Source organism: Uranotaenia lowii, chromosome 2, assembly GCF_029784155.1.
Source record: "Uranotaenia lowii strain MFRU-FL chromosome 2, ASM2978415v1, whole genome shotgun sequence".
NCBI lineage: Eukaryota > Metazoa > Arthropoda > Insecta > Diptera > Culicidae > Uranotaenia > Uranotaenia lowii.
In genome coordinates this window covers 381,950,652-381,969,835 of record NC_073692.1, presented here as the reverse complement: position 1 = coordinate 381,969,835, position 19,184 = coordinate 381,950,652, and the positions used below count along the sequence as shown (strand labels likewise).

Sequence of the window (19,184 nt, the reverse complement as noted above, 5' to 3'; positions counted from 1 at the left end):
AAGGTACCCGGCTTAGATTTTTCACTGTCTTAACATGCAGTTACATACATACATATTTTTATTTAATACCGATCCAATTCGCTGGTTTTTTCTCTCTCAAACCAACTTCTTGTACTAGACTTATCAAACATAAAATAAATTATCAAACATTAAACATCCTTTTTTTTTAAGGACATCTTGCTTCAAACAAATTCAATTGATTATCAGGAAACGATATAAAGTTTACCAGTTTACCATCAGTAACTTTCCTATGCTCGCTACCTTGAGCCATATTACATTTTTCATATTGCTCCTCCAGAGTCAGTATACTTTCATAACATCCTTTATGTTGGTCCTCCCGATCCAACGTAAATTCATAAAGTGAACCTTCAGAACACTCTTCATGTTGGTCCTCCCGATCCAACGTAAATTCATAAAGTGAACCTTCAGAACACTCTTCATGTTGGTCCTCCCGATCCAACGTAAATTCATAAAGTGAACCTTCAGAATACTCTTCATGTTGGTCCTCCTGATTCAACGTAAATTCATAAAGTGAACCTTCAGAACACTCTTCTTATTGGTCCTCTCGATCCTACGTAAATTCATAAAATGAACCTGCAGAACACTCTTCATGTTGGTCTTCCCGATCCAACGTAAATTCATAAAGTGAACCTACAGAACACTCTTCATGTTGGTCCTCCCGATCCAACGTAAATTCATAAAGTGAACCTTCAGAACACTCTTCTTGTTGGTCCTCTCGATCCAACGTAAATTCATAAAATTAACCTGCAGAACACTCTTCATGTTGGTCTTCCCGATCCAACGTAAATTCATAAAGTGAACCTACAGAACACTCTTCATGTTGGTCCTCCCGATCCAACGTAAATTTATAAAGTGAACCTTCAGAACACTCTACTTGTTGGTCCTCCCGATCCAACGTAAATTCATAAAGTAAACCATCAGCGCGTCTCCAACGGCGCGAGGAGAAAGTCGGGTGTCGATACGATGTCCGCCGGTTGTAGAATCCAGAGGTGAAAAGGGCATACGTTGAACAGCTAGAATCCTGAGCCTCGGAATTGCCGACAGACGGAACAGTCGAAGAACAGTGGTGTGGAATCAAGAATGCCTTTATCACGACGAGCCATGGTACTTTCGGTAAAGTGTGTGAAAGAAGAAGTGAATGGATGTCGGATGAAACTTGGACGATGGTCGATGATCGGAGAAAGGCGAAAGTCGGAATTGAGCAGGCATGTACCGGGTCAGCCAAAGCAGCCGCCCGCTTACGATATGCGGAGCTGGAAAAGGCAGTTAAACGAGCTTGTAGACGAGACAAGAGAGCCTAAACAAACTCCCTAGCCGAAGAGGGAGAAAGAGCCGCCGCCAATGGAGATATCCGATTACTTTATCACATTTCTCGCCGCCTCAGTGGTGCAAGGACTTATGCAAGAATGCCGCTGAAAGACCGAGCAGGTCAGTTATTGACCGATCGAACAGATCAGATCAAACGATGGACTGAGCACTTCGAACAACTCTTCCGAGTCATGAATAGTGATGGCCAACAGAACCCGCAGCTCGAAGCGCCAACAGTAAGTCGCATAAATGGCGTCAACTCGGAAGCGCCCTCGCTGGCTGAAATAGAAGCGGCAATCAAAAACATGAAATTCAACAAAGCACCTGGGATCGATTGCATCCCTGCTGAAGTGCTGAAAGCCGACCCTGCCATGTCAGCACAAATGTTGCACCGTTTTTTCGCTGACATCTGGGATACTGCCACATTCCCGGCCGACTGGATGCAGGGTATCCTCGTAAAGGTCCCGAAGAGAGGAGACCTGACAGAGTGCGGTAACTGGCGAGGCATAACGTTGATCTGTACAACCCTCAAAGTACTTTGCAAAGTGATCCTGCGAACAGGATCCAGGAAAAAATCGACGCTACACTCCGACGGCAACAAGCTGGATTCCGATCCGGACGATCATGTGTGGACCACATCACAACGCTACGAATCATACTGGAACAAATCAGACATCTGGGCGGCTCTAAGGCGACGAGGGGTACCAGAGAAACTAGTCCATCTCAGCGAAGCACAATATGAGGCCTTGCACGATAGTGTCTTGTCCGAACCAATCTCGGTAACTGCTGGAGTGAGAAAAGGATGTATCTTATCACCACTACTTTTCCTCATCGTAATGGATGAGATTCTGACTGGATCGATCGACTGTGCACCGAACCGAGGATTGCCGTGGAATCCTTCAACAATGGAGCAACTGAACGACCTTGACCTGGCTGACGATATTGTTTTGCTCGCCCAAACACAACCGGATATGCAGAGCAAACTCGACGACCTCACCGAAAGTTCCAAGGCAGCAGGTCTCAAAGTCAATGTCGGAAAGACCAAGTCGATGGAGATCAATACAGCAAATCCCACCAGTTTCATGGTAGCTAGGCAACAAGTTGAGAAAGTGGGGTGCTTCCAGTATCTTGGTAGCCAGATAACACCTGATGGTGGTACCAGGAAAGACATCGAAACCCGGATCAGAAAGGCCCGATTTGCTTTTGCGCGTCTCCGAAACATCTGGCGGTAACGCCAAATCTCTCTACGAACAAAAATCCGAATCTTCAACTCAAACGTCAAACCCCTATTGCTGTACGGGTGCGAAACTTGGTGCACATATGCGGTAACTGCAAGTACCTATTTGTAAACCGCTGCCTACGGAATATCATCCTCGCTTGGTGGCCTGGCAACTGGATCTCAAATATCAAAGGGCGCTAGAAATCGAGATTCGGGAACGTAAGTGGAGATGGATTGGGCACACGCTGCGGAAAGGTGAAAACGAGATTTGCAGAGAGGCGCTAGATTGGAATCCAGAAGTTCGAGGTCATCGAAGAAGAGGCAGACCCAGAAACTCGTGGCGGCGAAGTCTAGCCCATGAAATCCGAACTGTCGACGAGAATCTTGACTGGGACCAGGTGAAGACGCTGGCTCCGGATCGTCAACAGTGGAGGTCTTTTACCACGGAGGATCGGCGCGGAATCATTAAATAAATAAATGTAAAATAAGGCTATGCAGCCCTTAATCAATCCTTAAGAGATGGATTGTGAATCGCATATATGATGGATTATGCATTTTTTATGGAACCTCCCTCCAAACTTAACGAAAACCCCCTGCTGCGCTGCCATAAATTTCGATCAAACATTTTTTATAGCAAGCAGAAAAATAACAAATTAGTCGCAATTTTGTCAACATTGCAATTCGTTTTCCATTTTCCCCAGGGACATTCCCTGGAAAAAGCTAATCCAATTAAGTGTCTCGTGCTTGCTGCAAGTTAGATAACTTTCATCGGGTCCCGTAAGTTTGATCAGATCCCAGCTTGGTTTTCGTTATGGACGCGGCAACATTGAATCGCATAATGGCCGGACGGGACAACCCTTCGCTAAAGGAAATGCTGGACCAGTTCAATCAGCAGCACCAGCAGGTGTTCAATTTTTCACACCTTACAACCAGCGGCCAATGGGTTCTGTTTTGGAATAGACTTTTCGAGTACTTGACGGATCCGGAACTGGTTGAATGCCGTGGTAACGCACTCGTAGCCATTAAATTGTTGAGCCGGGACAAAACCTACCTGAACGAAACGGTTCACGGGGGACAGCTGGATTGTTTGCTGAACTTGGCCGGAATCGGGATGCAGCAGGATGAAAACTGGAACGAGGATGTGGTGGTTGAGGCACTGAAATGCCTGAGTAATTTGATTTTTCAGAGCAAGAAGTGTCAGGAATTGTGTCTGGGTAATCCGTCAACCGAGGGCATCCTGAGGCGTATCAAAATGTATAAGTAAGGATAATTGGGACAGGCCGAAGGTATTCAGGAAGAATAATGTTTTATTCTTTTCTTTCTAGGGATAGCAATCATTGCTACGACGTGAAATATTTCGATATGAAGTTGCTGTTTTTGCTGACGGCCATCAACTGTGATATTCGAGCTAAAGTTCGGGAAGACTTGCATGGGCTTGCATACTTGGTTGAGACTTTAGACTTGTTCATGAGTCAAGCAGCAGAGGTTAAAGAGTTCAGTGTAAGTAACTGGGTGCTTATTGATGATTAAGATTACATTAAAAAGGATTTTTATTGACAGGATAAAGATCTGGATCTCATCAATGAGGTACTCAAAGTGCTGTTCAATCTCACTGTTCGTACCCCTTCGAATGCCATTCCAGAAGAGGACGAAGCTGGTGATTTCCATCGGCTGATTGTCGTGATTCACGATTTGTTCTTCTATCGAACGCTGAATAGAGATAAAATCGTATTGCTTCACTCTAACATTGTCAATCTGTTGACGAGCGTTCCGGCCAGCTGTTACAGTGAGTTGGTAGGTTCGCTGGAGGATCAACAAGATAGTCGCACGGTTATCCCGTTCGAGGGACGTAACGTTTACGTGCTGCATGTGCTGATAGATTTTCTTAAAAAGAACTTCCAAAAAGCGGAGAAGAAATCTGAACAGTACGAGTTACTTTCTCCTATTCTGACAGTTTTAGTAAAGGCCGTTCGTTCATCGGCGTTACATCGTCGCTACATAAGATCGATTATTCTTCCACCCCTGGTCAACGTTCTGAACAGGCCGGAAATCGGAGACGAGCTACGAAACCATCTGTGTTCGCTGCTGACTAGTCCTTGTAGCCAAATAGCGGAACTTTCAGCCGAGCTGATGTTTGTCATGTGCAAAGAGAACGTAGGTCGGATGATCAAATACACCGGTTACGGTAACGCAGCAGGACTCTTTGCCAATCGTGGTTTGCTTGGAGGTCGTCAGGGTAATACCGATCAATATTCATCGGATTCCGAAGACAGTGACACCGAGGAGTACAAACAGATTCAACATGCAATCAATCCGGTTCTCGGCTGTTACGAACCTCCGAAACCTAACCCACTTGAAGGAATGTCCGACGAGCAGAAGGAATACGAGGCAATGCAATTGGTTCAACTGATGGACCAACTCCAAAGGAAGGGCGTCGTTCAGCCCTGCAGAATCGGGGAAGATGGACGACCCCAACCAGTGGATCACATCCTGGAGTTACAGGAACAGATCCCGGAACAGCAACGCGACCACCGCAGGAAAACCTAAAATACGTTGAACCTAAAATACGTTGGATTACGGTGGACTTGCCTTCAAGTTCCCGTGATTGACAGAAAAAAAAACTCTTGAAACTTTAAACGGCCAAAGGCGGTTTCAGTATTGAACGAGTCAAATGTTCTAAATTTACAAAGCATTTGTAATATTTATCTTAAAACTTTAAACAAAATAGTGTTGCAACTTTTTGTTGGTTGAAACAAGTAGAATTCTACTGAATTTCATCCTTTCAAAAAGTGCAACACAAAAAAATTCAGATTATGTGAGAAGTCGCTTCATTAAAATTGGCTTCTTTAGAAAAATTAAGATGAAAAAACATTGAAAATATTTGTAGCGCTTTCAATGGTCCTATAAACAAAACTATGCTCGCTGAAAACTGCAATTCCTGTAGAGAATGTTGATTGGATAGAATAACTTATTAGAAAAAAAAAATTAATTTAATTGCCAAAATGTGATATACTTACCTATTGTAATCGTAGTAGATGTTTAAAGTGACTTCAATTCAAATTTTTCAGTTATTTTCATTTTTTACCCTCGTTCTGTGTACCGTCTTGAGAGCTTGAATTTGTTTCGAACTAAAACATTTTCTTGTTGAGCTCAATGCATATAATCTTTAAGCTTTTTCTGTATGGCTGACACACAAAAGTTAGTAAAAATATCTCCCTAAATAGATGTTAACACTGCTTTGAAATCATGTAAACATTTACTTAGTATAACTCGTCACATGGTTCGATCATCATCTGACTCTCTAAAGGAAATAACTTTATCAATCACTTATCAAAGAGTTTTATCATCACCTATTTGAAGGTCACTGAGAAATTTAAACAAATATACCTACTAACCTATATCATATTGAAAACAAACTAACATTTTTAGTCGATGTGCGTCGCAGAAGTCAAAACCTAACTAATATATACAGAAATATAGGAAATAAATAAACAATATAGATGCTTTCAAGTGTTGGAATCGAGAATGCATTCTAAAAGTCAATAAATTAGAGAAATTCTTCCTTTCCAGATCAATGTTTATCGTACCTTATTTTGCTGTTTATTTTCAGGTGAAATAATAATACTGTGGGTCCAAACGAAGGGAAACGACAAAGAATTTCCAAGCTAATTCCAATCTGTAATTGGTTCAGAACGAACCCGAAATCCATCGACAAAAGTTAAGTTTTATGACTCTTTTTTGTAAGAATGTTTTAATTGCTTTGATTATAGAAAAAAATCGTAGGAACTTATTCACGGTCTTATAACGTTTTTCAATTTTTTTTTAAAATCCTGTTTTTAGACAAGGAGACATAACTGATCTGTTACAACATTTCAAGCAGCAAGCATGCTACAACCAACTCTCGAATAGCTTCGAAACACTCTGGTTATGGATATGATTGAACATAAAAGTTTGACGAATCGAGCAGGAAGGAGGAATGCTGTTCAAGGACGATATCTGATACAGAATGCGAGATGTAGACGATTCCTCCATTAGCCAGGTAAGTGAATTTTTAAAATTATTTGTTTTGTTTTCATCAAATTGGGTTTTTGCAAATATTATATGTTGTAACCGGTGTCGAAGAACTTTAATCAAGAGTTAAATGGAATGAGTATTTTTAATCTGACTCTCCGGCAAAACTCAAGCGCTCTCAAACTTGGCATTATTTTGTCTTTAACCGGAACGTTGTCGCTGCTGAATGAAGAACTTAAGCGGAAAAGTTTATTGATAGCCCAAACCCTAGACGGAAACTTTCTCTATCAACACAGTACTCAAGGTGGTTTGAGCTATTTTTTTTGAATGATTTTAATTATACAACGGATACATAGAACAATCGTCTTTGACTTACAATTCTCCTAAGGTATCCCGGATTTTAGTGCACAAACTGTGGTGGTGCCGGCTTCTCGAACTCACCCAACTCAGCATCGTAGTACAACGCAGCACGGTATGGTTTCAGCTCCCATGGAACCTGATATAAAAAAAAAGAAATTTGAGAGGATATTCGATTTTCAAGGGGTTTCCCCATACCTGATCTTCCATCATGGTCAGCTGGACGCCCAAATCTTCAAGCGTCTTGACACCTTTCTTAACATCATCGGTCACGTACTCGCGTTCAACTCGTTCTGAATGCAAGTCTCCGACCGGGAAAGACGGGCACAGGAATTCAGTCAAATATACCTTCATCATAAATGTCGGGTCATAACGCAGATCGTACCGTAAATATCCCCACCACTTCTCGTCCTTGCGCATCACCCGGTGGAACCAATCGACCAGCTCAGCAAGCTGGTAACGACGGGGACCCACTGCTTGATAGATTTGTCCCTGAGCATCGGAATCCTTGATGGCATTCACAATACCTTGGGCCAGATCCGAGCAGTAAACCGGCTGCTTGTATGTGCGCTCTCCTTTGTACCACAGCGGCATTCCTCGGAAAGATCTACGCCAGACGTGGGCATAGTAGCGCAAGAACCGATCTTCCTGGCCGTAAACGTCCGACGGACGGAAAATGATGGCATCCGGGAATTCCTCCCGGACGGCACATTCTCCGTAGAATTTGCTCTTCAGAAATTTACTGCCCTCCTTGGTCAGAATCGGTTCCGGGTTGGCCGATGCGTTCAAGCTCGAAACGTGGATGAACTTTTCCACTCCGGCTTCCCGGGCAATACGGGCCAATCGGCGGGCACCATCCACATGCACATCCTGGAAGGTAAAGTTCTTGGTCTCCCAATCTCGCCCGACCAGGTTGATGACGACGTTCGAGTACTTGACGGCCTTTCGAATCGAATCTTCGTCCATCAGGTGGTACGGGTGGAACATGGAAATGAAACCAAAGCAAGTTATTAGAAAAAAAATCATATTCGCGTGCCGAACTACAAGTTCATACCTGTCCCAAATCGCCGACCAGTTTCAGCCGGATCGCTTCGTAGTGGTCCGCCCGATAGGGAATGATCAGCTGGGAACCAGTTTTGCCCAGTTTGTTACAGACGTAGCGTCCCAGGAAGCCGGTGCTGCCAAAAACGGTAGCCACAACGCCATTGAAACTCGAACGTCCACCGGTACCGCGTTTCAGACTAGCCAAGTTAGTCGTCTTCAGCTTCCGGGGTTCCTCGGTGCTGTAGTTGGCCCTCAAGCAAACAACGCCAAGCGCTCCCGATTGTTGTTCTGGAAGAAGGATGAAACTTTAGCAGGGAAATAACCTAAACAAATTACATAACAAAAAACAAACTGCGCTGGGATCGGAGTTGCCACCGAACCCGAACTCGCTACTTACTGGCCAACTGGAAACTGTTTACCAAGATTAACGATGCCATCGTTGCTCCGCGGCACAGAAACTCGATACCAGGGAACTTAGTCTGGCAGCAGCTAATCTTTTTTTACTGTAATCCTACTTCTCCGACGGGAGCAGAAAATTTTGTGGTCGTCGCCGCAGTCAAATCGTTCGTTCGAAATAAAAAAAAAGAAAAATGCGATCTGTCATAACAAAACAGCAAATGTTTCGTTAAGTAATGGTCATCCGAATATTACGTGACATTTTTAATTTAAAAATTGTAAATGGCCCTTATTCTGCGCCGCGCATGAGGTGACGATAGTTGAGTCACCCAAGTCACTCTATTCCAGTAGTCGGTTTAGGTGAGGAACGTCACTTCGGATGAACTTTTTGAGTTCTTACCCTATTCTGATAGTCACCGTGGGTGAGAATCGTCGCATTCGGGTGACGATTTTAGGTGACAATTGTCGGTACCTTTTCAGGTGGCGACGAGAGAGAAATTGAATGGAAAATTGATACAAAATGGAATAATTAGGCTCTAAACGTTTAATTACACTAAAGTATGATAGTTTTAGAATCAATCAAAACAAAAATCACTTCAATTTTTGATTTTTTCAATCATTTGTGCAGCAAAAAAAATGTTTATTGGACGTTGAAAATAAATTTAAACATAGAGAATTGAAAGAGGTTATAATTTCATTTTATACAACTTCATTTACTGCCGTTCTAAGCAAGATTGTCCCATGTGGAAAAACGTGCAAACGAGAAAAACGCGATTGAAATATCAGCTATATTTCCAATTTTTCTCTCAAACTAAAAATTTTCCGACAGCTTTTTTGTAGTGAACAGTTCAAGTTAATCATTTTACAATGTTTTCTGCCAAAAAATACATTTCCTACGAAAAAACAGCAAATTAGAGCTAAAAATGCTCCGTGTGACACTTTTGCGTAGAATCAGAACGCATGCTGATGCTAGTTCTACGAAAGACTGTCACACGGCTACAATTTTTCTATCATTTTAAAAGCTTGCGTAGTTTATTTTTTTCCCAAAAACTCATGGTAAACCGTAATTTGAGAAATACGTTCCTCTTTGTTTATAAAAATGTATAGTTGAGTATGGATCTTGTAAGTAGTGCCTACCGAAAAGTGTTTAGTAAAAATTTCTCTGAATAAAACACTCAAGGCTTCTCGCTCCTCCTCTGCCCTCTATTTTAGTGTTCTTTTCAGTGAATAACATTAAATTCAACAGTTTGAACTCATATTAAGACAATTTTTTGGTAAAATTTGCATTTTTCATAGAATTTTCTCTAGTGTGACATTCTTGCGTAGAACTATCAACATAGAGACAACCACCTTGATGAAAATTTCGTATAAGTTCAGAACAAAGTATACTTGTTTGTGTTTTTATTCGAAAGTTAACACTAAAAGAGACCGTTTCCAGCAAAAAAGTGAAAATGAACCAAAAGTCACATGGGACATTCTTGCTTAGAACGGCAGTTTACATCCATCGAAATTTGAAAAAAACACATTTTTTGCACTTCACTAAATCTTATCCGATTCCCGTCGCGGGGGGTATTTCACTTTCACCCGGTAATGTTGTTTTCTAACAAAATAAGCTTTGAAGTCCTGTACTGAACCGTTGTTTATCCACGTCGAGGTGTCGTATCCCATGTGTTGATCCGTATGCAAAGGACCGGTTTATTGAGGCAGCAGCCGTCGATTTCCGCTTTTCTGGTGGATGTTTTTTTTTCAAGTCGCTCCAGGAACCAAACATATATGATCAAATTCTGTCCGATTCGCTTTATTCGCAGCTCCAAAAGTGATTCCAGCTGCTTGCTTAAACCTTGCAACCCGATAGTGACCGTTTGCGTACCGAAATTTGTACATTTTGATTTAAAATTTAATTTTAACATTTGGAATCGCGAACGAATACAAAATACAAACCGAACAAATTTGACACTTGAGTTCATTCGGTCGCTCACCAGAAATGAACATCTGTCACTTTACCCATATCGACTCCGGGAATAAGGTGACAAATCTCACGGTGACTCGAGGTGAGGTGACAATCGTCACGTCACGCGCGGCGCAGAATAAGGCCGAATATATAGGTATCATAATGTCGTATTCGTGGGAATAACCCTTTGATATTTTGAAATTTAGTAAAAAGCAAGGTTCTTAGATACAATATATATACCCACCTTGGAAAAAAGTATTTTTGATGCTACAATTGAACATAATAGTTATCATAGTTATCATAAACAAAACGATGCTGAATTCAGATGTTACGTTGTTTATGATGGTTTCATTACGTGTTTTGAGAATCCATCTCCAAGAGTGTTTCTCATCCATCTTCCCTCATTAAACGATAGCAAATAGGGTAACGGATCTATTTTGGACGGCTTTGAGAAGTGGCGATGGTATTTCTTGAATTAAAAAAAGTACATGTTACAATTTTTGACTGCTTTATCCGTTCGTTACGAAGATCAAAGCTTTTTCAATCGAAACATACCGTCATTTGTTGCAATGTAGCAAGATTTAAACCTAAAAACTCGTTTCTTCGATTATTACTCTGGTCGGTATTTTGGACCACCAGGTTTCTATTTTGGACCACCCTCTGGACCTATTTTGGACCACCCTTAAGATAAAAATGTTTTTTTAAATAAATTTTGCTATATTTACGACAGCGATTAATATGCATTTATGCGAATAATTCAGTTAATCTTTTCCTTAGCCGCTATTTGCTGAATATTTTTTACTACAACAATCTGTTTTATTTCTACAACCTCTTATGCTTTAAAATAGTAATTTTTGATAACAATAGAGTAAAAATATAAAAACTCCTTTATATGGAGTGTTTCAAATATTTTGAAAATTCCAACAGCACACTGCAATCTCGATGAAATTTGTTCTGCAGTGTTAAATACTGGCCAGTTGGCTTATCTTTAGGATCAATTTTTAGAACACAAATCTCCTCCATGCGACCCAATGATAAGTTAAGAAAGTCTGACATTATCAACTCCGCGACATTAATTGATGCATTTGGCTTCCAAAACCTTGAGGGATTTGGTTTAGCTTCACGAGCAAACGAGAAAAACGCGATTGAAATATCAGCTATATTTCCAATTTTTCTCTCAAACTAAAAATTCACCGACAGTTTTATCGTAGTGAACAGTTCAAGTTAATCAGTTTACGATGTTTTCTGCCGAAAAAAACTACATTTCCTACAAAAAAGAACAGCAAATTAGAGCTAAAAATGCTCCGTGTGACACTTTTGCGTAGAATCAGAACGCATGCCGACGCTAGTTCTACGAAAAACTGTCACACGGCTACAATTTTTCCATCATTTTAAAAGCTTGCGTAGTTTATTTTTTTCCTAAAAACTCATGCTAAACCGAATTTGAGAAAAACGTTCCTCTTTGTTTATAAAAATGTATAGTTGAGTATGGATCCTGTAAGTAGTGCCTATCGAAAAGTGTTGAGTGAAAATTTCCCTGAATAAAACACTCAAGGCTTCTCGCTCCTCCTCTGCCCTCTACTTTAGTGTTCTTTTCAGTGAATAACATTAAAATCAACAGTTTGAACTCATCTTAGGACAATTTTTTGATAAAATATGCATTTTTCATAGAATTTTTTCTAGTGTGACATTCTTGCGTAGAACTATCAACATAGAGACAACCACCTTGATGAAAATTTCATATAAGATCAGAACAAAGTTTGTTTGTGTTTTTATTAGAAAGTTAACACTAAACGAGACCGTTTCCAGCAAATAGTTTTGAAACATATCAAGACTATCTCATAGCTATAGTTCAATATATTTTTTGTTAAAATTGTTCTACTATCAACTGGATATTTCAACTGATTCAAAATTAAAACTCGTTACGTATTTGCTGATTTGTTCTCGGTTTTTCCCAACTCCTCCTTTAGACGTGGTTTATATTTCCTCTTCTATCTAACCAAGTATGTATTTTTTCTCATTTTTTTATGATAAGCTATTGAAATAGTGAGCAAAATTCTTTTCATATTGTCGTACAACATCTTTTTTACGTTCACGAACATTTAACAGCAAGTTTAATACTCAGGTTTTGTTAAGTGGCCGAAATAAGTCCTTAAGAAATTAAGAGGACCTATTTTCGACATGGGTCAAATTGCTATTAAAACATTTTTTTGGGTCTTCGAGCTTGCAAACTAATTTTTAAGTATTTTATCATAGCTGTGAACATGTTTGTAGTTGTGAAATCCATCACAGTTAAGCATAAAACCTCTTGAACGTTGACTTCAATAATAGCACGTCCCCTGAAATGTGCTTGATTCTGTCCAACTGTGAAAAATCGAAACTTTATTTTCAATTTTCTCTCCCTAATCAGCTTATTCAAATGGAATGTTAGATATGGTTAGAATCATAAGGAAAAGCTTTAACTATATTTGGTCAAAATTTCCATGTTAAACATGATTTATGAGAGAAATATTGGAAAAAAGCTGCAAGGTGGTCCAAAATTTGTACCCGGTCAAAAATAAGTCCGTTACCCTACCTATAATCTTTTTTTTGTCTAAAAATAGAGAAACAAAACGGTATTTTCAGATAAAATCATGATACTTGGGTGTCTTTTCGAATTATGACGAGGAACAATGAAATTCAGATTCATAATCCATACTTTAAACACTGGCCATGCTCCAGGGGTGGAAAACAGAAGAAAAAAAAAACAAAAAAGTGGTTTTAAGCAAGTAGTTACCAAATTTCATTTCATTAGAATGATCATTCTTAAAACTTTTTTTAAGTCGTTGAGAGAGTTTTGCATTGGATAAGTTTACAAATTTCACCAAACTAAGCATGCCTCATCTATAAAACAAAATAGCTCTGTTGATTTTGTTTGGTTCCGGCACGAGTTTTTATCATAAACGATTACAAATCTTTTCAAAAAGTGCTCATTTTTCTGTCGAAAAGAAAAAAGATGCTGCAGCGAATTTCTATTTGCCTGATCTAGAACATACTGACGACACTCCCTTTGATAATATAAATTTAGAATTCTGAACTCCTTATTACAAATTCATAGATCTTTTCCATAGATTTGTTTGACGACTGGTTAATTTTCGCAGATTTTTCCGTTCTGTTTGTTGATCTAAGTTATATTTGACTGAAATTGTCAATCGGAAAAATCTGCAGGAATCATATTCAGAACACGAAATTCAAAGATCAGATTGACTACGTGCTTTTTTTAAGCCTATTTACCCTTTTTTCTGATACCTAAAGCTCTGATATTTTTTTTTGCATATATGATCTTAGACAGGATCTGAAGTTTCATTAGTAGGTATTATGAAAGTAATTTATCGGCCATATCGGTAAAAATTTATGTCGTTTTCTGTAAGACTATTTCAAGATTATGAAATTTTATAGACGGATAGATAGTTAAAAGAAATGAAGGATGGAGAAATAAGCGATTAGAATTTTATTCAAAAGCATTCTCATCACACACCAATTTTTTTTCAGCACGGGCCAACTGCTATGAATTAATAGATACAGATAGAGTTGAATCTACCACCTGACATTAGTAAACTAAACATTAAATTCTGGAAGTCTATTGTTTCAAATACATATACATATTCTCTACATTGATTTACTGATTCACAGAAAATAATTCCCTATACTTATTCTGTACAGCTCCTATAAACATAACTTTTGGTTCATCTTGAAGAGACAGAGGCGAATTCTACCCAGCAAGCCTCTAAAGGGTGATACGGTCAAAATTTGGTCAACTTGACGTATTGCTTTCAATTTTGCATTTAAAAAACCTGACCACCCCTCGTTTTGAAGGTGTGTGTGTGTGTATGTGTGTGTGTGTGTGTGTGTGTGTGTGTGTGTGTGTGTGTGTGTGTGTGTGTGTGTGTGTGTGTGTGTGTGTGTGTGTGTGTGTGTGTGTGTGTGTGTGTGTGTGTGTGTGTGTGTGTGTGTGTGTGTGTGTGTGTGTGTGTGTGTGTGTGTGTGTGTGTGTGTGTGTGTGTGTGTGTGTGTGTGTGTGTGTGTGTGTGTGTGTGTGTGTGTGTGTGTGTGTGTGTGTGTGTGTGTGTGTGTGTGTGTGTGTGTGTGTGTGTGTGTGTGTGTGTGTGTGTGTGTGTGTGTGTGTGTGTGTGTGTGTGTGTGTGTGTGTGTGTGTGTGTGTGTGTGTGTGTGTGTGTGTGTGTGTGTGTGTGTGTGTGTGTGTGTGTGTGTGTGTGTGTGTGTGTGTGTGTGTGTGTGTGTGTGTGTGTGTGTGTGTGTGTGTGTGTGTGTGTGTGTGTGTGTGTGTGTGTGTGTGTGTGTGTGTGTGTGTGTGTGTGTGTGTGTGTGTGTGTGTGTGTGTGTGTGTGTGTGTGTGTGTGTGTGTGTGTGTGTGTGTGTGTGTGTGTGTGTGTGTGTGTGTGTGTGTGTGTGTGTGTGTGTGTGTGTGTGTGTGTGTGTGTGTGTGTGTGTGTGTGTGTGTGTGTGTGTGTGTGTGTGTGTGTGTGTGTGTGTGTGTGTGTGTGTGTGTGTGTGTGTGTGTGTGTGTGTGTGTGTGTGTGTGTGTGTGTGTGTGTGTGTGTGTGTGTGTGTGTGTGTGTGTGTGTGTGTGTGTGTGTGTGTGTGTGTGTGTGTGTGTGTGTGTGTGTGTGTGTGTGTGTGTGTGTGTGTGTGTGTGTGTGTGTGTGTGTGTGTGTGTGTGTGTGTGTGTGTGTGTGTGTGTGTGTGTGTGTGTGTGTGTGTGTGTGTGTGTGTGTGTGTGTGTGTGTGTGTGTGTGTGTGTGTGTGTGTGTGTGTGTGTGTGTGTGTGTGTGTGTGTGTGTGTGTGTGTGTGTGTGTGTGTGTGTGTGTGTGTGTGTGTGTGTGTGTGTGTGTGTGTGTGTGTGTGTGTGTGTGTGTGTGTGTGTGTGTGTGTGTGTGTGTGTGTGTGTGTGTGTGTGTGTGTGTGTGTGTGTGTGTGTGTGTGTGGGTGTGTGTGTGTGTGTGTGTGTGTGCTACAAAAGTAATTAAAGTGTTTGGGGAACGTTTGTCGACAGCCAGGAAATCTGGATCGGGGGGAAATCGAAAACCGGAAGCCGCTGAGACGACAAAGGGAGTTGCCGGTAGTTTCAAGCGAAACCCTAACCTCTCTCTCCGAGATGCCGCAAATAAGCTGGGTGTATCGTCTACAACCGTGCATCGAGCCAAAAAACGAGCCGGAATATCGACTTACAAGAAGGTAGTGACTCCAAATCGTGATGTTAAACAAAATACGACGGCTTTCTGCGGCGAAGAAGGTGGACAAGGTTGCTGTACAAAATCTGATGGCAGGGGTTAAGCGTAAGGCCCGGCAATTCGGATTTGGAAAAGCGGAAGCCTAACTGAATATTTTTCCTGAATTTAAACTAATAAAACTTGAAAAAGAAATTTTATTTGGTTTTTTAAATACACGATTTCACCAATTTACACGCGGTTTCCCTTGACCAAATTTTGACCGTATCACCCTTTATAATAAAACAAACAACTATCTTGAAAAAAAAGATTGAATGCTTTTGTAAGTATGTCCAATTAAGTATCCTGCAAATGCATTAAAAAAAAGTTACAGAAAAGGAACATTTCTATAGTAAAATTTACATCATGCCAAGAAAGTAGAAATTGATATAATGCAAGAATGATAAACGAAAATGTTGGCAAATATTTTAACTCAATTGTCAGAAGAATCTTTCCACCTATCACCTCTACTTGTATTTGGAAGTGTATATCACTCTCTGGAGCCACCTTTCTATATATTGCAATTAAAATGTTGTTCGAGATCTGGACTTATCGTGCATTTTCAAGTTATTTGGTAACAAAATTCACATTTAGATTTTTCCGTTTTACTTTGGTTTCCCTTTGACGATTTTTGAGGGTCAAAAGAACGAAACTTTGATCGCTTTGAGGCACCCCTTAATCGAGTCCGGTTGAGCTGAAATTTCGCACGGGTAGTTTTTTTGGGTCAATCTACAGAATGTATATGGTCGTTTTTCAAAATTCAATCATAATTTTTTTCCCATATACACTTTGCCACCCTAACAGACACATGTCTTCATTGTAGAATATTTAAAATTATTCCAATGCATTCAAAATACGATAAGCGATTATGAAACCCGAAATACAACATTTGAATACAAAAGCTTTTCCTTTTCTAGAGTGTCCAGTCTGGATGAAAGGTAATTTTAACTAATGGTTTTTTGTTTTTATATTGTTTTTATTTTTATATTTAATTTTTTTTATATTTAATTTCAATGAACACAATTGCCACATAGCATGCCTGCTGGCTTTTTGAGAAAACACAACCGACCACGTATCACATGGCAGCTCCCAGAACGGCGCCAGTTTCGGCAAACGGCTGCTGCGCATGAACCCGGAACGTCAACATTTTAGGGTTGGTGCGGTGTGGTCGTTGTTTGTTTATCCCAATAAGTCAGAACAGCGAAAACACGTAAGAAATCGAAGATTGCATTCTGCATCTCCAAGTTCGCAAAAAAACCGAAGGGATGGATTCGATCCGGTTTTTCTCGTATACGCGCAACATGTAGGAAACGGAACGTCCCATTTGGAAACGAGTAACTCCATCAGGTTTCAACGGCGCGGCGCTTGTACAAAACGGTTCTGTGTTTGTGTCTCCCCCATTGATCCCGTCATCTGCTGGTAGCATGTCAATCATCTTTTTCAATCAACTACTGCTGCTGTGTCGATGTGTTATGGCTTCTCTCCAGTTCCAGTTAATGTAGATTTAGGATTCCCCCACTGTTTACTAACTAGTAGATACCGGAAGTGATGTCGCACAATAGCTACGATGCGTTACCCTTCGAGGTATGTCGTATTGACTTAGCTGGGTTGAACAGCTGTTGGGAAAATTTTGCTTTTGTTTTACAGATTTGTTGCATGATCTTTGACTATCTGGGCGTGGAAGATTTGAAAAATGCGTCGCTCACCTGTAGACGATGGTGTCACATAATCTTCTCAGACAGCTACATTCGACGGTTTATGCTCAAGATTAATCTTCACCGATCGGATCAGTCGAAGATGGTGAAGCCAGCTTCGGTTGGGTCACCGGTGATGTCGGATCGCACAATCCGAGTATCGATTCCGACGAGTTCTTTTCCTTGCTCGTCGCTTTACCAGCGGTGTCGATTGGTTAAAGGCAAGTCAAAGTGCGAACTACGACATATGTCCCTGGTATTGAGGCGATCCTGTCGCCACTACAGCAACATTACGTTCGTATGCGACAACCGTAGCGAGTTCACGGACAACGTGTTCAATGTGATCCTCAACTTGCTGAGACCCAGCGGACTGGAGCGGGTAGAAATGCTCAAAATAATCCTATCGTCAAATTTGAACGTCCTGGTTACAATCTTGAACAGTGCAATCAGAAATATGATTCGGCTGAAGAGTTTCCATCTGATCTACGATCCGCAGCGGAGACTTCAGTGTGGCGATCAGGTGAGACCTTGTGTAGTGATCGAGAGTGCCACGGTAACTCACATTGAACTGAAGTCGGTCATCCCCGAGAAGATTTACCTACCCAAGTTGAACTCGTTGGATGTGAGTCTACAGCCAGGAATTGCAGCCATTATCGAGAGCGTAGCTAGCAATCTAACAACTTTGAGACTACAGCTCGATTGCACCTCAGCGAATTGTGGCGAAGAGGAGATATACGCTCTCACCTTGGATCGTCTGAAGTATCTCAAACTAACTCGAGGGTTCATGAACGAGTTCAGCTTTCCAATTCCGGTTAGCTCGAATCGACCGGGAATCAAAGTTCGATTCTTCAAACACCTTACAAACCTTGAACGACTTATACTGGAGGAGAAGTACACCGCAGAAAACATCTTTCTGGCTATCTGTGAAACATCGCGCAACCTCGTCGAACTCCAGATCGACCATCTCAAGGTGGTCAACTGCACCGTCCTCGATCGACTATCGCTACTACAGCACCTTAAAACCCTTACACTACGTAATATTTATTCCTCGCACGAAATCTCCTTCCACTACGTTTATCTACCGAAGCTCGAAAATTTGCACCTGGAAATATTTAAGGACTCTTCGTACTCGTTTAGCAAGTTTGTCAATCTGAAGCAGCTAACCATCGGCTCGTACTCGTCCCAGGCCCCGGAGGTCATCGACATCATCTCGATGCACATCCAGCAGCTGCGTGAACTGAAACTGTACTTCCTGGACTATGCCGGCGTTCCGTCTAGAACATTCCGGAAGCTGACCTATCTCGGGCAGCTGAGGAAACTGGAGCTCATCAAGGGTCAACTGAGGAAGGATGTTTTCAGCCGATGTCCGCCGGGGCTCAGTAAGCTCGAAGCGATCGTGTTTAACTTTTGCCAGCTCGATTCGGAACAGTTCGACGGGCTGCGGGACAAGTTCCCGCGGCTGCGGGATGTCCGCTTCGAGGATTGTCTGGTGCGCGGGCAGATGCCCTATTCCGATGTGCGGCTGAACTACCGATAGGAGTTTGTTCGTTGTGATTTTTAACTAGGGGGTTACGATTACTACTACTATGATACTGATAGTTTTGGGATGGGGAATATGGAACGGCTTTTTACAGATTTTATCGTTAATAAAGTTATGATAATATGAACATGGTTATGCAGGGTGGGATTTGTAGGATTCTTCGAAAAACTTAAATTCGTTTAATTTTGAGAAAGATGGATCAATGAAGAGGTATAAAAAAGGCACAATATATCAATTTGGATCAAGGATTTGTCACGAGGTTCGGTTAGATATCTCCCCGTGGTCCAGGAAAACTATTGTTTTTGACAATTCCAAGTGTCATTTTGAACTGTTTCCCTGTAATTCAGAGGATCATGGTCGCGAGCGGAATAATTG

General features: G+C 41.0%; 3 protein-coding genes across 3 annotated transcripts; 2 read left to right on the top strand and 1 right to left on the bottom strand.

Moving 5' to 3' along the window:
• The first annotated feature begins 3,186 nt into the window (after positions 1–3,186).
• Positions 3,187–5,101, top strand: LOC129745167 (synembryn). Its single transcript, XM_055738082.1, has 3 exons — positions 3,187–3,808; positions 3,874–4,048; positions 4,109–5,101. The coding sequence occupies exons 1-3, from the start codon at positions 3,360–3,362 to the stop codon at positions 5,093–5,095; spliced, it is 1,611 nt and encodes a 536-aa protein (XP_055594057.1). The 5' UTR covers positions 3,187–3,359; the 3' UTR covers positions 5,096–5,101.
• Positions 5,102–6,867: 1,766 nt separating this feature from the next.
• LOC129746420 (NADH dehydrogenase [ubiquinone] 1 alpha subcomplex subunit 9, mitochondrial) lies at positions 6,868–8,546 on the bottom strand. Its single transcript, XM_055740067.1, has 4 exons — positions 8,358–8,546; positions 7,967–8,248; positions 7,115–7,902; positions 6,868–7,055 (listed from the first exon to the last, which is right to left on the bottom strand). The coding sequence occupies exons 1-4, from the start codon at positions 8,395–8,397 to the stop codon at positions 6,960–6,962; spliced, it is 1,206 nt and encodes a 401-aa protein (XP_055596042.1). The 5' UTR covers positions 8,398–8,546; the 3' UTR covers positions 6,868–6,959.
• An 8,225-nt stretch (positions 8,547–16,771) lies between these two features.
• On the top strand, positions 16,772–18,890 carry LOC129746284 (uncharacterized). The gene is made up of 2 exons (XM_055739881.1): positions 16,772–17,159; positions 17,223–18,890. The coding sequence occupies exons 1-2, from the start codon at positions 17,124–17,126 to the stop codon at positions 18,804–18,806; spliced, it is 1,620 nt and encodes a 539-aa protein (XP_055595856.1). The 5' UTR covers positions 16,772–17,123; the 3' UTR covers positions 18,807–18,890.
• Positions 18,891–19,184: the final 294 nt, after the last annotated feature.

What these genes read in the sequence shown, in the direction of transcription:
- LOC129745167 (XM_055738082.1), top strand. Translation starts at nt 3,360, where the DNA reads ATGGACGCGGCAACATTGAATCGCATAATGGCCGGACGGGACAACCCT. An exon ending in AGGCGTATCAAAATGTATAA is followed by an intron (nt 3,809 to 3,873) that starts GTAAGGATAATT and finishes TTTTCTTTCTAG; the next exon opens with GGATAGCAATCATTGCTACG. An exon ending in CAGAGGTTAAAGAGTTCAGT is followed by an intron (nt 4,049 to 4,108) that starts GTAAGTAACTGG and finishes TTTTATTGACAG; the next exon opens with GATAAAGATCTGGATCTCAT.
- LOC129746420 (XM_055740067.1), bottom strand. Translation starts at nt 8,397, where the DNA reads ATGGCATCGTTAATCTTGGTAAACAGTTTCCAGTTGGCCA. An exon ending in AAACAGTTTCCAGTTGGCCA is followed by an intron (nt 8,249 to 8,357) that starts GTAAGTAGCGAG and finishes TCCTTCTTCCAG; the next exon opens with AACAACAATCGGGAGCGCTT. An exon ending in TGACCATGATGGAAGATCAG is followed by an intron (nt 7,056 to 7,114) that starts GTATGGGGAAAC and finishes TTTTTATATCAG; the next exon opens with GTTCCATGGGAGCTGAAACC.
- LOC129746284 (XM_055739881.1), top strand. Translation starts at nt 17,124, where the DNA reads ATGTCGCACAATAGCTACGATGCGTTACCCTTCGAG. An exon ending in ACGATGCGTTACCCTTCGAG is followed by an intron (nt 17,160 to 17,222) that starts GTATGTCGTATT and finishes TTTGTTTTACAG; the next exon opens with ATTTGTTGCATGATCTTTGA.